The 16,498-nt window shown below is 34.0% G+C and overlaps 1 protein-coding gene across 4 annotated transcripts in view; it reads left to right on the forward strand.

Annotated features, from left to right (window-relative positions):
* ADGRB3 (adhesion G protein-coupled receptor B3) overlaps positions 1 to 16,498 on the forward strand; it is a 717,179-nt gene that overhangs the window by 632,933 nt on the left and 67,748 nt on the right. For all 4 annotated transcript variants that reach the window (XM_025444944.3, XM_025444946.3, XM_025444947.3 and 1 more), the window contains one exon: positions 14,037 to 14,187. In XM_025444944.3, the coding sequence (XP_025300729.1) occupies positions 14,037 to 14,187 (151 nt within the window). The remainder of the gene's footprint in view (positions 1 to 14,036; positions 14,188 to 16,498) is intronic.

Consider the following 16,498-nt stretch of genomic DNA (forward strand, 5'->3'; position numbering starts at 1 on the left):
ACTGTTCTTTTCCAATAAATGAATGTCTTCCAAAAAGATATTTATAGCCATTGCTTATAAAAGTAATGGTACTGGAAATAGTTTGTTTTGCCATCTGTTATTTTTGCCAATAAGAATTATAGTACTCTGACCATAGTCATCTTTTCCACCTGCTGAGAAACTGAGACTCTAGCCTGGTAGGATTCTAAACTTTCAAAGGTAATTGTTTATTAAAAGATAAGAAGCAACTTGAGACCCTTCTTCAGTCTTGCTTCAGTACAAGGGATTTGTTACATTGTGATCTCAGCATTTCCCAACCAATGGACGAAAATCTTGATTTGTTCTTGGTAGAAGCTTCCCTTATTTCCTATAGTGCTGGTTTATATCTTCTTAGGCCTAGTAGTAAAGGAATGTGTCATGAGTAGTCAAAGGGGGAAGAATATGGAACTATGTACCAGATGATCCATTAAAACAGGAACCCAGATAAAACCCCTCTAGAAAAATAGTAAAATCAGTATTTCTTTACTTTTGCAGGAGACTAAAATTCATGATTTCAGAGGTGGTTGGAGGGAGATCTGTGCTAAAGTCTTTGGTTTTGAGCTGATACATGCATGATTACTGAGCTCAAAGAGGTTTCAATGCTGCCTGGCATTTCCATGTTATCTGGTTTTCCAGTTATCAACAAAGAATTTCTGGTCTGTTCAAATGTATTTAAACCATTTATCTCATTTTTACAGCTTTAACTTTAACAATGGACTCCACTCCTATTCCAAAGAGAATTTGTTAGCCATCCTGTTACCTTCCCAGTACATTTATCTTATCTACATTTTCACCTAGACATTGTTCCTTTTTACATGTTTTAAGTCAAGAAAGGATTTTCTTTTTATCAAAGGCCAGTTCTTCTCATGCACTTTAAATTTCATTTTTATCAGATTTCTTCTGTAGTTGATGCAATCAGTTATATTTCCTGATTCAGTTCCTTTTTTTTATTGGAGTTTGATTTGCCAACATATAGTATAACACCCAGTGCTCATCCCGTCAAGTGTCCCCATTCAGTTTCCTTATTTGATTCTTCACTTAACATTTAACATATTTTAGTATTTCTTATTGTAAAAAAATCTTCGATTCAGCTCCCCTTGTAATTATTATTAAAACACTGATGACTACAACACATATTTATTTAGGACTTAGTATATGCCAGGTATATTCTAAGACCTTTCTTTTTTTAATTTGTAGAGGAGAAAGAACAGGAACATCTTGTCATACTTAGCTCTGGAGCTTCACTTCCTTCTTTTCAAAGAAGGTAGATCCAGTAGAAGGGTGGTCTCTTCACAGAAATCTCCCTCTGTCACTAATAGTTTAGGAGAGAGTAATGATGGCCCCATCTAAGGTCATGGAAATAGAGAGGTCAGTGAAGTCATTACACAAAAGGAGAAACTAGCTTAATGGGGAAAGTGAAAAGTTAATTATTAGACATGTTGGGTTTGAAATATCTGGGGTTGGGTGGCTCAGAGATAAGCCACTAGGGATTTAAAAGGTAAACACGTATGGAACTATCCAATCTCAAGGTTGACATTGGTATTTTGGAGTAGGAGTTCTTTGAGATCTCCCTAAATCACCATTCCCAGAGTTCTATAACTGGCCCAATTATAGTATTTAGCATAATTCAACTATTGTGGTTGTTCAACATCAGGTGTTTCCCTTCAGATATCTGGAGAAATCCAGAGGACAAGATCAAATGATAATCTGCCTTTTTTCCAAAATACCATCAAGGCCAGCATTACTCTATTTTGTTCTTTTTCTCCCCACATCTTTCATTGTTAGCTATTTGATTCTGTTTTCAAAGCAGGTTATATAAGGAAGTCTATCAGTTCTAACATCATTCTAAATTAAAATATGAATGCATAGCAGAAGGCTCCATTTTCATTACTCTTTCCAGAACTTTAGGAACTAGTGAAGACTAGATAAGTTACTCAAATGGGTTAAGAATTTACATGAATGGTCATTATTGTTTAATGCTTTTTAGAACCCACTGAGAACTAAGCACTTTATATTTATTATGTCTAATTTTAAGGTAACCCAATGTAGTAGATACTTTACCTACCTCTCATCTTACAGATCAAAGACTTTGAGGCTGTCAGAAGTGAATAATTTGTGCAAGGTCACACATTTGGTAGCTTCCATTGCTAGGAGTCAGTCTGCGATTGTTCAAGTTGCTAATTGTGAACCCTGCCTGCACATTAGAATTACCTGGGGATCCTTACCAATGCTAATACAGAAGCTCCACCCTCAAATGATTAGATCATAATCTTAGGGAATAGTACTTATAGATCCACATTTTTAGAGCTCCCCAGGTGATAACACTGTGCAATCAAGGTTGAAAACTGCCTGCCTCTGACGGTTAGGACCTTTTCATACTATGCCACCTCTGTATCAAAAATTATTTTTTTAAGATTTTATTTATTTATTCATGAGAGACACGAGAGGCAGAAACACATGCAGAGGGAGAAGCAAGGTCCCTGCAGGGAGCCTAATGTGGGACTCAATCCTAGGACCTCAGGATCACTTCCTGAGCCAAAGGTGTCCCCAAAAACTCACTCAACCACTGAGCCACCCAGGTGTCCCCAAAAACTATTTTCATTCTATATTGAAATAATATTGTGACACCAAGTCTGACTGCTGATTAAACTTGATAAATAGAATAAACAAATGTCTTCTTGATATAAAAGTGTTACTTTCCTTTGCCTTCCAAATCCACAAGAAATATTTTGTCTAAAAATCTCAGAAACAGAGCTACAGAGTTTTGTTTGCTCTGCTTGATACAAGTTGAAGGCAACCTTGTATTTTCATTCCGACTATCCTTTTTTGAGTGACTAGATATGGTACTTAATTATACCAGAGGATATAAATCCACTGACTATTGATTTTCTCTTCAGTTATAGAACACAGTATAAATCAATTCCTAGAGATATCTTAGAGCTTATAATACATTTTAAAATTTCTGAATTATTAGTAAAACTTTAGTTGAACTCTTGGCCTTATTTAGCAAGTGACTTAATTATATTTCATTTTGAATAAAATTGTTATTTTCTAAGCTTGGAGATAACAGTGTATAATGCAGCATCTGCTGTGTATGATGTACAAATGTTTGGACTCCCAAAGGACGCATTTCAAAGACTCGGATTTTCCTGTTATGTGTGACAAACTTTCCAAGGTCTTCAAAATATGAACACGTTTTCTGCAAGATACATCTTTTTGACATCTGTGAAACAGATTTTTATCTCTATTGACATCTAACTAGCATTTCTTTTCTTTTTAATAATAATGTTTTATTTTAATATGAAATTATAAAAATCTAGCAATTAAAAATTGTTATTGTTTGAGGTACTCATCTATCAATTGCTTGTATTTCTTCATTAATTATTTCATATCACACATGGCTTTATATTAGCAATTTCTGGTTTTCCAAAGCTTTTTAATTTTTTTCAAAAAAGATGGATCAGAGAATGTTTCCTCATCATAGCTTTGTGCCATAGTTTTTAAGCAAGTGTTGCAAATTTTTAATGGTGAAACAAGAGTTTTCAAGAGAAAACTAAAGCCTTATCAAATCTCTTCTATTGATATTTTCCATTATATACAAGAGGAAGAATGAACAGATTCAGTATTTGGATCTATGAGAGACGTTTGTCAGTTGTCTACAAATGACATTGCTGTTGATATAGCAAGTGACAGGAGCTATGGAATGAGCCTTTAATTTAATTTTATGAAATGATGAAGATGATAGGCACAATGCCCCCCGGGCATCTTATTGGGATTAAGGTGCTCTATCCAGAAACCTCAAACTACATTTGCACCTATGTTGATGGAATCTTCATAACCAAAACTATACTTTTAAATGGTACATTCTTCTGTTGGTAGTGATTTTGGAAAAAAAAAAAAAAAAACTTAATCATTTAATGTCAGTTTTGTTTGTATATTATAACATCTTTTTATTTATTATCTACATACTGCTATTTCAAAACAATTTGTACTGGCTTGAAAGGATATAGTATAATCATAGTAATATAAATATCAGCAAAATCACAGGAAAGGGCAATATGTTGTAATGAAAAGAGCATATGCTCCGTCATTTGCTAATTGTGTAACTTCAGACGAGTTATTTAACCTCTCTGAGCTTCATCTCCTCATTTATAAAATATTTACCTTACAGCATTGTTGCAAAAAAATTGTTGTTTACAGACTTAAAATAAGTTACTGTGAGAGTGAAATAAGTAAGGTAATGGATAAAAAGGGCTTGCACAAAGATAACAGAAGACTGTCTTTGAAATCACTATAGTGATGAACCAGAATTTCTTCCCATAGCATCATTCACATGTAAGGAGTTACAGGTGCATCTCAAAATTATATTGTATATGTCTTGTACTTGTTTTTATTCCACATGAATATCAAGATATACATATTTATAATTTTTTCTAGTTTTATTAATAACTGACATACATCACTATAAGTTTAAGGCATTTGGTGTGATGGCTAGATTTGGCATATATTGTGAAGTGATTACAATGGATTCAGCCAAAATCACCTATCTTCTCATAGAAATACAATGAAAAGAAGAAAAAAAAAATGAAGAAAAAAATTCTCCTTGTGATGAGAACTCTTAGGATTTACTCTCAACTTTCCTATATGTCATATAGCAGTGTTAACTCTAGTCATCATGTTGTCTGTTTATTATAGACAAATTAGTGTGTGAGTGAAGGAAATTATCTAAATAATTCAAATGAGAATTGCTTCATATGGAGGAATGATTTCAGCTTGTCTAAGATTTTTAAATGTTGCAGTAACTTCAATAATTCTTGATTTCTCCATAAATACTGCAATTAAAGTATGCAGATATTGGTACTGTTTGAGAGTTCCTAAATATTCTACTGAAATGTTTCATCTCAAAATTCTGTTTTTTTTTTTTTTTTTTTTTTTTTTGCTTCTGCTCTTTGATTTATTTTTTACTGGTGTTCAATTTACTAACATACAGAATAACCCCCAGTGCCCGTCACCCATTCACTCCCACCCCCCGCCCTCCTCCCCTTCTACCACCCCTAGTTCGTTTCCCAGAGTTAGCAGTCTTTACGTTCTGTCTCCCTTTCTGATATTTCCCACACATTTCTTCTCTCTTCCCTTATATTCCCTTTCACTATTATTTATATTCCCCAAATGAATGAGAACATACAATGTTTGTCCTTCTCCGACTGGCTTACTTCACTCAGCATAATACCCTCCAGTTCCATCCACGTTGAAGCAAATGGTGGGTATTTGTCATTTCTAATAGCTGAGTAATATTCCATTGTATACATAAACCACATCTTCTTTATCCATTCATCTTTCGATGGACACCGAGGCTCCTTCCACAGTTTGGCTATCGTGGCCATTGCTGCTATAAACATCGGGGTGCAGGTGTCCCGGCGTTTCATTGCATTTGTATCTTTGGGGTAAATCCCCAACAGTGCAATTGCTGGGTCGTAGGGCAGGTATATTTTTAACTGTTTGAGGAACCTCCACACAGTTTTCCAGATTTCTAGCAAAAGCAAGCTTCTCTGAATTTTCTCTATTCCATAGAATTTTTTTTATATCCTATATCTTTCATCAAAAACATTTTCTTTTTTGCTTTTTGAAATATTTACATAATAGGTATCTATGATTGCTTATTTTAAAATGCTGACACCTTTTGATTTATTTGAATGTTGGGAATAAGGTAAACATAGCATTTTGTTCTTAGAAACCTTGAAAGTCTGCCAAATGAAAAGAATAAATAACTATATTTTACACTTTAAGAAATTCATCTCAGTACTAATGTAATATCTTTCTAGTTGGACTTAAGGAATCATTAAAATTTGAAATAAATTAGTAAAACAGACATCTTTGATAAAGAAATAGGAAGCATAGATAAGCAACTTAAGAAGTAAAAAAAATAGTATTTCTTAAAATGTACAAGAACATTATATACAATGATATAGTAAGACATTGGAAAATATAAAATTTTCTGGGAAAACATATATTGCAAAAATTAATTCTAGAATTCAGTCAGACTTTTAATTAGACAGTATTCATGCTATTGTAGAATTTTAGACCCTACAGTAAAAATCTCATAATTTGTGAGAATGTTAAGGTCAAAGTCTTTTGGGGAAAGTAAAAAAATCTAAAAAATTCCATTTGTTAGATTTGGAAATTAGATAGTCATGAGTGATTCCTGTAAGAGGGAAATTCAAGGGAGATGCTAGATGGAAATAAAACCTATAAACAGGTAGTAAAGAAGCTGATGGTTATTCTAATCTTTCAAGAAATTTGATCACAATTGGAAAGAGAAAAAACAACCCAATGAGAACTACTGTGAATAAACCAATAAAAAGAAGGTTGATTGATTAGTTGAAGATAGAGATTTCAATAGATTTGTAGGCTAAGAGATTATGTATAATCTCAGGATCTAACTAAAGGAGGAGAGTATATAGTTGACCAACTATAGGATCAAAGTGATTATGTATCAGATTTACATATATCATGCTGTTTAATCTTTACAACAGTCTCATGAGGTAGATGCTATAGTCATCATCATTTTTTTGTATGAGGAAAGAGAGGCACAGAAATTGTAAATAACAACCAGTAAATGCAGCAGTCATTGTGTGAACCCACATTGCAACTCCAGGAACCTATCTCTTAACTCTACTATGCCATACCCTGGAAAGAGAAGGGCCTGCTTCAGAAAGGAGGAAGTGGGTAGATGAAATTAAGGGAGAAATTAAGGGAGTGCAGGGAATATGAAGATAACAATAATATGAATAGTCTGCACCTCATCAGTAATGTTGAAGAATCTGTTTAAGAATAAGGAAGAAAGTTGAGAGGATAAAAAAAAAACGATTGTGAGGATTAGTCTATGGATATGCAAAAAATATTGTCAGAAAACAGTATGAGGTGGTTAAGGAAATGCACAAGCCCTGGGGCCAGAGACAATGTTTTAACTCCTCCTCCTCGCTCATTAACCATGAGGCCTTGGCCAAGTTTCTTAGTCTCTCCAAACCCTCATGTGCAAATAGGGATGATAATCATCTGACTACATATTATTCTGTTTTATATCATTGGAAAAACACTCTATGCTTCTCTCTTTTTTCTAGACTTTCTGGACTATTCTTTGGTTTTCTCTGTGATTTAGAATTAACTTGTCAAACTAAAGGAAAAAAATTAAGATTTGATTGGAATTGTTTTGAATATATTTATCAGTTTGGGAAAAATTGACATTTGTAGGACACTGATTCTCTAATACATACATGTACATAATAAATTTTTCTATTTAATGGTAGCTTGTTTTGTGTCCTTTAATTAAATGTTATGATTTTCTTTATTTTTTTTTAAGATTTTATTTATTTATTCATGAGAGACACATAGAGAGAGGGAGAGACAGAGACACAGAGGGAGAAGCAGTCTCCATGCAGGGAGCCCCACATGGGACTCGATCCTGGGTCTTCAGGATCAGGCCCTGGGCTGATGGTGGTGCTAAACCGCTGAGCCACCCAGGCTGCCCAATGTTATGATTTTCTGCATATATTTTTTAACCGTATTTGAGTTATTTTATGATTTCTGTTGGCATTATGAATAGGACCTTTTCTTTCATCTGATAATTTTTCCCCAGTGATTTTGTTTTGTAGGCGCAGTTTCTTTTCTGTTTCTGAAGAACTTAGACTGTTTTTTGAAGTTTTTATTTTTCTGTTACCTCTATAGTTTCTCTGCACTCCTCCACTTTTTCTTTTCTTGGCCTTTTTCTTTTTTTCCATGTTGGAAGATTTTTTTCAATTATCGGAATATCCTTGGCTGTGTATTCATATATAAAAACAAGGCCCTAAAAAGTGACTTGAAGTTCTATGGGTAGATGGACTTATTGAAAGGTAGATTTCATAGTGTTAGTGAAGGATGAGCCAGCATATGAAGATTTATCCCCCTCTGGGGGTGAATTCTAATCTCTGACCTGCTGACATTCTGGGAACAGAAGTAAGGAGAAAATGAGAGGAGGGTGCTTAGAGTTTAATATTATACTTGTATCTGGATTGTACACCTACCCATTAATGAAACTGATGCTTGGGTTCAGAACCCACTCAATTTTCCAGAGACTCACCTCCTTATGACAGTGCAGGACTGTACTGAGTTTGGGAGGAAACAGAGTTTCAGCTTTTCTGTATATAGATTTTCATCCAGCCTCTATCTTTTTCAGCCCCATGCAGAGTCCTCCTTCTGTTTCTGGTCCCTATTGTTTCCAAGTATTAAAACCTTCTGAAGGCCTGCAGAGTGAATTTGGTCCATTGCCATCAATATTTCCATCGCTGACTCCCATACTCTATAAGCACTTACACTATCACATTTTCTGCTACTCTAAGTCAGTTAAGTCTTCTTCTCTCAACATCTGAATTTGCCAACATCTTGAGTTCACTGTTGTCTACTGCCTGTTCTTTTTACTGTGTCTTAATAACTTGGTAATTTTAACATGATTTGGAAGGGAGAGGAGAGATAAAGTTTTTGTGCATTTATCTTGTATCTAGCCAGTTTGTTGATTCTTCTTATTATTTCTAACAATTTAAAAATAGATCCTCTTGGGTTTCTTAATAAGGAGATATATTTCTTTTTTTTAAGTTTTTATTTAAATTCCCATTACACAAAGTGTAGTATTTGTCTCAAGTATACAATTTAGTGATTCAACACTTATGTACAATACCCAGTACTCATCACAACAAGTGCACTCCTTGACCCACATCACCTATTTAATTCATCTCACCACTCACTTCCCCTTTGGTAACCATCACTTTGTTTCCTATAATTTAGAATTTGTTTCTTGATTTGCCCCCTCTCTCTTTTTTCCCTATGATCATTTGTTTTGTTTCTTAAATTCCACATATGAGTGAAATCATATGGTATTTGTATTTTCTGACTTATTTCACTCAGTGTAATACTCATTAGGACCATCCATGTCTTTGCAAATGGCAAGATTTCATCCTTTTATGGCTGAGTAATATTCCACTATATACCACTTCTTTATCCATTTGTCAGTTGATGGACGTTTGGGATCTAGCAAATCTAGAGATTTGCACTTCTCTTTATTGACTCAAATGATACAGAAATGCTAATTCAGAGAGATACATGCACCCTCATGTTTAATAGCAGCATTGTCAACAATAGCCAAACTATGGAAAGAGCCCAAATTTCCCATGACTTTCTGAGAGATTCATAGTAAGTCTTTCATTATAAACATAGTTTGACAGTTTATTCCTATAGTTTTCTTCGTTTTTGTTTCACATATTTTGAAAAATTCTTAGAGGTGTGTTGTTTCGGAAACTTCTTTATGACTTCTTTCTTTTATCACTGTGAAAAGTCCTTCATCTTTTAATGCTTTTTTTCAGTATTAATGTTGTGACATCTGATTTTTGCATGTTAACATTTGCTTAATGTAGTCCTTTTCAATCTCTTTATTCCTAATCTTCCTGTGTCATTGGGTTTAGATATGTCTCTTTAAAATACATTACTAGATTTTGATTTTTTTATCTAATATAAAAGTCCTCAACTTTTATATAATGAGTTTAAAATATTCCCATTGCTATAATTTCTGATATCCTTGGAATTTTGTTATTTTTTTCATTTATCATATTTTCTAGCTTATTTTTGTTCCTGTGCCCACCCTTAATTAGGCTAATTTTTTTCTTTAGTTCTGTTTTTCTCTACTATATTATAAATATATTATTTGTTTCTATATTTTGTGGTTACCTTAACATTGCTAATATAAATGTTCAAACATTTTTCTAACTTTAGAGTTAATTAGTATCTCTCACATACCTAAGAACAACAACAAAAAGGCTTAGCATACTTTTATTTTCTCCTGATCTTATCTCTCATATTTTAACCTTCATTAATATTATTTTAAATTTGATAGCTAAGTGGTTGTATTTTAAAAATTAAAACATGTTTAGTCAAGCTTTTAAATAAACATTTTAAGACTTTATTTTATTACTCTCTTTGCTACCCATTATGTCTTTTTTTTTTAATTTTTATTTATTTATGATAGTCACACAGAGAGAGAGAGAGAGGCAGAGACACAGGCAGAGGGAGAAGCAGGCTCCGTGCACCAGGAGCCCGACGTGGGACTCGATCCCGGGTCTCCAGGATCGCGCCCTGGGCCAAAGGCAGGCGCCAAACCACTGCGCCACCCAGGGATCCCCCCATTATGTCTTTTATTTCATTCACTCCTCCTGTAATTTCTTATTATTATTGGTTTATATCATCTAGCAGTTCTTTCAGAGAGAATCCTGATGTAGTAAACTTCAAAGTTCCTTTAAATCTAAAAATATCGTTATTTCTTCCTCTCACTTGAATAGTTTTGGTGGGTGTAGAATTGTATCTTCAAAGTTATTTTCCCTTAGAATGCTTAAGATATTATTCTACTGTCTTCTTGTATCCTGGGTTGCAAGGAATCTGATGTCAATTTGATTTTTAGTTCTTTGTGAGTAATCTTTCTTTTGACTCTGACAACTTTTAAGATTTTCTCTTTATTCTTGATATTCACAAATTTCATCACAACATATCGTGGTGTGTGCGTGTGTGTGTGTGTGTGTGTGCGTGCACGCGCCCGTGTGTGTTTTATCTTTAATTTATCCTTCAACCGAGATGATCTTTGAAGTTCTGAGAAGCTTTTCCATAATATTTCTTTAAATGCTGCTTTTCCTTAAATTTTATCTATTTTTTCCTTATGAAAGTACTTACAAACAGATGTTAGCACTGTGTGCCATCCATGTATCTTAATCCCCTACTTCCATGTCTTCATCTCTGCTTCTAATATCTTGCTTTGAGCTGGGGCATCCTTCTGTCTCCATTCATCTGCTTTGTTTTTCAGGCATTTCTCACTGTCTCCAATATATTACAGTTTATACTTCTTTACTTTCCAGTTATTTTATGAAATCTTCTCTGTTGTCCCTAAGGATTTGGAGTGAATGGTATACATGAGGGTGACAGATAATATGAACAGTGCTCAGTTTGCCAATTTCAATACCCTATTTCAATAACCCTTTCAAGTTTTGTAATATTTGTCAACAATGCTCATCAGTTGTAAAGGACCAAATTGAGGTTTGGCAAGGCAAGTATAAGCAGAAGAATTTAATGATGTGCTTGAGGTGCTAGTGAGTCTCAGGTTTAGAATGGCAAGCTGTCAAGACTCAGCTATTGTGGGAGTTGAAAGCAAACACATGGGTGAATAAGGAGAAGCTGTAAAACTGGAGGTCATGACGGTCCAATAGTAAGAAAACTGAACAAATGACAAGATATAAACCTGTTTATAGAAAAAATGAATCAGAGTTTGAGATTTATTGGTGTAAAAATCTCTCCAAGGGAGATTGATCTTTTTGGGTTGCTGTTGGGGATTTAGGTTATATGAGTGAAGAAACCAAAGAATCCTGAGCCCCAAACATTAGAATGGCCACCCTTGTGGAAACCGAGATGACAAATGTAGAAAATAAAAGAGTTTATTTGAAATGTGCTATAATAAAAGTTATATTTTTAAAAGACAGTTTAACAAATATATCAGAGGAAAAGTCATAAATATTTTCATTATGTAGAGTATTTGATTTTATACTGATTCTTCATATGATGATGAAGCAAAATGTATCTCCCTTTCTTTATTTTCCAGGAACATAAATGTTGTTATACTCTTTGTGTAAGATTAGCTTTGTGACTTCAGACCACGTTAGTCCATATATACACATTCTTTAGGTTGAGACAGCTTTTCTTCAAGTTAGAGCACTTTCTAGATATATATAAATATTCATCTCATCACAGTAGAATGCTATTGCTCATAGAAATGGCTCTTATTTCTCTAGTTACTATACTTTTTTTCCACATGTGGCAGTAATATTCTTGTCCAGAGAGACATGAATTATTGAAATAAATGTTAGTAGCCCCAAATTAGTTGTATTTCAATTTGTATTAGACTTTAAGTACATACCAAAAAGTCCCAAGGCAACAAACATAATACAGAAAGTGCAAATTAAAAGTCTCTGTATTGACACATTGAGCAGTTATCTCTTACAAAATTTCAGTGCATCCAGTATTTCACATTTAACATTTCAACATTTTTACATTGTTTTATATAATCTTATATTGATAGTTTAAAAATGGAGAAGGGATAATTTTGCTAGCACATACAATTGAGATGAGACAAACTGGTGGAAGGAAATGACAGGTGAATTAGAAAGTGTAACTAGTCTTCAGGTATTAAAGGGAAGAGTTAGCTTTGAAATTCAAATTGGGATCAGGAACTACAGATCAGGAATGAGCAAAGTAGTCAGCTGCAAATATTTAAGCCTTAACTTGTAAGAAAAGTCTCAGTGTCTCAAGTATAGAAGGAATCACAGTTGGTTAAAGCTACTACATTATGCCTGAAGCAGGTGTAAGGTGCTAGAAATCCATGACTTTATCATACTGAAAGTTGCCATCTTTGTGATAATAAATCTAAGTACCTGAGTATATTTAAGGGCTACATGGAATAAGGAGTCACATGCTGAAAACTAGTAGTGCTCTTTTTAGTACTATGTTTAAAATAATGATGATTATGGCCATGATCAGTTGAAGCACATGCCTAGCACAGTGTTACTCAGCTTCTGTACATTATCTCTGAGCATTTAAAAAAACCTGGTGATGGGATCCCTGGGTGGCGCAGTGGTTTGGCGCCTGCCTTTGGCCCAGGGCACGATCCTCGAGACCCAGGATCAAATCCAATGTCAGGCTCCGGGTGCATGGAGCCTGCTTCTCCCTCTGCCTATGTCTCTGCCTCTCTCTCTCTCTGTATGACTATCATAAGTAAATAAAATTAAACCCCCCCACAAAAAAAAAACCTGGTGAGATAAACATGGTAAAGTTATTTTTATAGGATTAAAAGAACTAAAAAGCTGAATTAACATCTGGTGAATTTCAATAGAATAAACAAATAATAGGAATAATTTGGGCCAAAATTTTACAAAGATATTCTGCGTTAGCAGTATACTGGAGTGGAGGCGAGACCATGAAGGTTGTACTTTTATTTTTCTGTCAATGAGTTTTTTTATTATTTTTTTCTAGTTCTATGTTTTGCTCTTTTCAATTTTTGGAAATCACAAGTCCAAGACTGACAAAAGAAGAGAGTAGTTAGTTACTGGCTTTGATTTATGAAGACTTCATTTGAACAAGATTTATACAAAGACATTACAGCAGTAGGAAAATAAGTAGCAGTCCTTACCAAAATGAAGCTGCTCATCTTTACACATGAGTCACAAGTAACTAATGTTGGTGCATTCAGAATGATTAAGTTGCTTAAAGTAAAATATCTGTGAAATCATGGCTGTGTACTGCCAGTGACTCAAAATTAACTTTTCAAAATGATTTGATTACAACACACATTGTAAGGTAATAATACAGAACAATGTATTAAGTACTTTAAAATACATATGGCTTTTTGTAGTAGGCTATTAGCCAAATCTCATTTTACAGTTTTATAGCTCTCACACTTGGAATATCTCACTTGTATAAAGGCAGTTCTTTGTTTTGGATGTCTGTTGGGATGTAATATTAACATCAATACAGATAAAACAATAAAGAATAATCACCCAAAATGGGAGAATAAAGAATATAGCCAAAGAATTATGCAAGATGTCAGTAACTTAAACACAGGACCACTCCCTGTAGTTATATTTCAAGAAAAAAAAATTCAAGTAAAGTAATAATTGTAATCTCCCCCAGGTTTTAATTTACATTTAGGCTTCTCATAAAAAATTGAACATGCAAATAGAATTAGGACTTTTTTTTAGGACTTTTTTTTTCTATCACAGATATTGAATACAGCATAAAGACTGCAGGGTTTCTAATTTCTGTAAATAATTACTCTGTCACACAGAAGAGGTAGATATTTGAAATAATACCAGTGAGTTGAAGATTAACTATCCTCTGGAGGACACATGATTTCCTGCCACCACCACCATATTCAGTGTGAGTCTTTTTTATTTCCACAGAGCATCTGTACAACCACAACTGCATTTTTGCACTTTTTCTTCCTGGCTTCATTCTGTTGGGTTTTGACTGAGGCGTGGCAGTCATATATGGCTGTAACTGGAAAAATTAGGACACGGCTTATAAGGAAACGTTTTTTGTGCCTTGGATGGGGTAAGCATATTAATATATCCTTTCATGTTCTTGTTAAAATGACTTTGAACACATAATGAAGCAATAGAGTGAGATTATCCCCAGGCTACTTTTCTTTGTGTCCAATTTGATATATGGAAGTAGAAATATATGAAGCAGGTCATTTTTGAACATCCTTTGAGCATTTGAAACTTTAAAAAGGAGTAAATATTGGATGGCCATGTAGCCAGCCAGTCAGTTAAGCAATGGTGATAGCTTGGATAGCTACGAGCAGAAAAGCAAAATGGTCTCTACTAATATGTTCTGAAAATGCAAAATGTTTTAAAATGTTCTAGGCTCAAACCAGGTACTAGTCATGTTTACCAGTCATGTGTACTCCTCACAAGAAAAATTTGAAAAGTCTGTTCTGAGAGAGCTCAAAGCAATTAAGGATTACAACTATCCATGTAACAGGAAGAAAGTCATTTAGAGAATGAATGAAATCTCATAGCTAGTCAGTGGAGTCCTGAGAGGAAAAATAGAATTGTTGACAGACTGAGAATTAACTAATTATTTGCTTATCTTTATTAGGAAAAGTTCTTCTCATATTACCTTATAAAATGGACACCTTGAAGATCTGTTTTTCATAAGGCCAATTCTAATGTTTAATTAGAATTAATTAGTTTAATTAATTTAAGAAACTAGTTTCAGAAAACCTCAGAGTTTTGTCATCTTTGCCTTTGAGTTTCAGAAGACTTGAACTAAAAAAAGGGGGGGGGGGCAGAATTTTGGGCCAAATATACAACAAATACCTGATATACCAGAAGACTAGAGAATAGGATGCTTGATGGAGTCTGAAAAATTCCAAATAAGTGCTCTTATTAAAATAATATAATAATTCATACTGGAAGAAGTAGGATCAAGATCACTTAAAGAGTATCCATCAGGTTTCAGCAAGATTCTGTCAGGTGTGATTAACATATTAGGGCTCTTTGCACAGGCAAATGGGAAAGCCATTAAGAAGAAATTGGAGAATGTATTCTATTTATACTTTCATAAAACTTTTGTCTGGATTTCATGTCAAAGACCTTCTAAAGTTAGATTGGTGTTGAATCAGGGCACACTTTTGTTAGGATTTAGTGTCATAAATCCAAGAAATATGGAATTCAGGTAAGTAACTTTCCTTAAGTATAAAGAGTGGCAATTTTCTGGATTGGTAACTAGCTTATTTAATAACATCATTACCAAAGATGGTATGAGGAGACATCTCACAGCTGATCTCTAAGTTTACAGATAATATGAAACTACTCTGGGTAGCAAAAAAGCTAAGCTGATGGTGCTAGACCATCGGGAAGTCTGAATTGGCAGATTAGTGGCATATGAATTTCATTACGGCAAAGTGAAACATAATAAATCTAGAAAAAAATTAATCTAAATTGTACAGAATGAAGTTTATTAATGCTTTAGCTATGACACAGGAGAGATTTTTTTTTCTAATGAACTTGGTCTAGTCAATAAAAAAGTCAACTCTATATATGTGTGTGTGTGTATACGGGGTGGGGGAGATGTATATCTATTTAAAAATATGATGTGTCCCCCTGAGGTGCTCTCATAGTTTTTGTCATTAAACCTCATGAAGGAATGTGATGTCACTTGAAAAGACTCACAGAGGAGAATAGCAAGAAGGAGGGGAAACGATAGGAGGAAAGAAAACGGGTGGAAGATACTCAAGAAGATAATTAGATGATGGATTTTTCAACCTGAAAAGGCAAACATCATCTTCCTGAAAAGAAGTGATGACCAAAATTAAAAAAAAAAAAAAAAAAAAAAAAGCATAGATTAGGTTGAGCTCTGTTCACCAAAACACAGGGATGGTCCACTGAACTGGAATAAGGAAAGTGTGATTCATATAAATATAAACTAAAACTGTTAGGTCAGTATTTGCACAGATATGTAGGCAGTTGAATTCCAAGAGGTACTGAGCAATGTGTGGAGTGATACCTACCTAGAAGTCCATGAACAGAAACTGTCATGTATTTTCTGACCTCCCTTCAGGATTGTTAAAAGGAGGATAATCAGGAGGCCCCAAAATTAATTCTGTAGGGCCTTTAACTGTGATCCATTCTTGTTATATAAGTTAATCATAAAGAAAGAATTATGTGATGTGATTTACTTTTTTCTGTCTTATTTAAGTACAACTTGATGTGGATCACTATGGGGCCAACTTGAATGTTCCACTTCTGTGATATTCCATCACAGCAGAATATCCATTTTTTGCCTTTCTGATTTTATAAGTATAAATTTCCTTTATAACAGTGTAAACCCCTAGGGAAAAAATAATTTAAAAGATATA

Source organism: Canis lupus, chromosome 12 (genome assembly GCF_003254725.2).
Source record: "Canis lupus dingo isolate Sandy chromosome 12, ASM325472v2, whole genome shotgun sequence".
Lineage (NCBI taxonomy): Eukaryota > Metazoa > Chordata > Mammalia > Carnivora > Canidae > Canis > Canis lupus.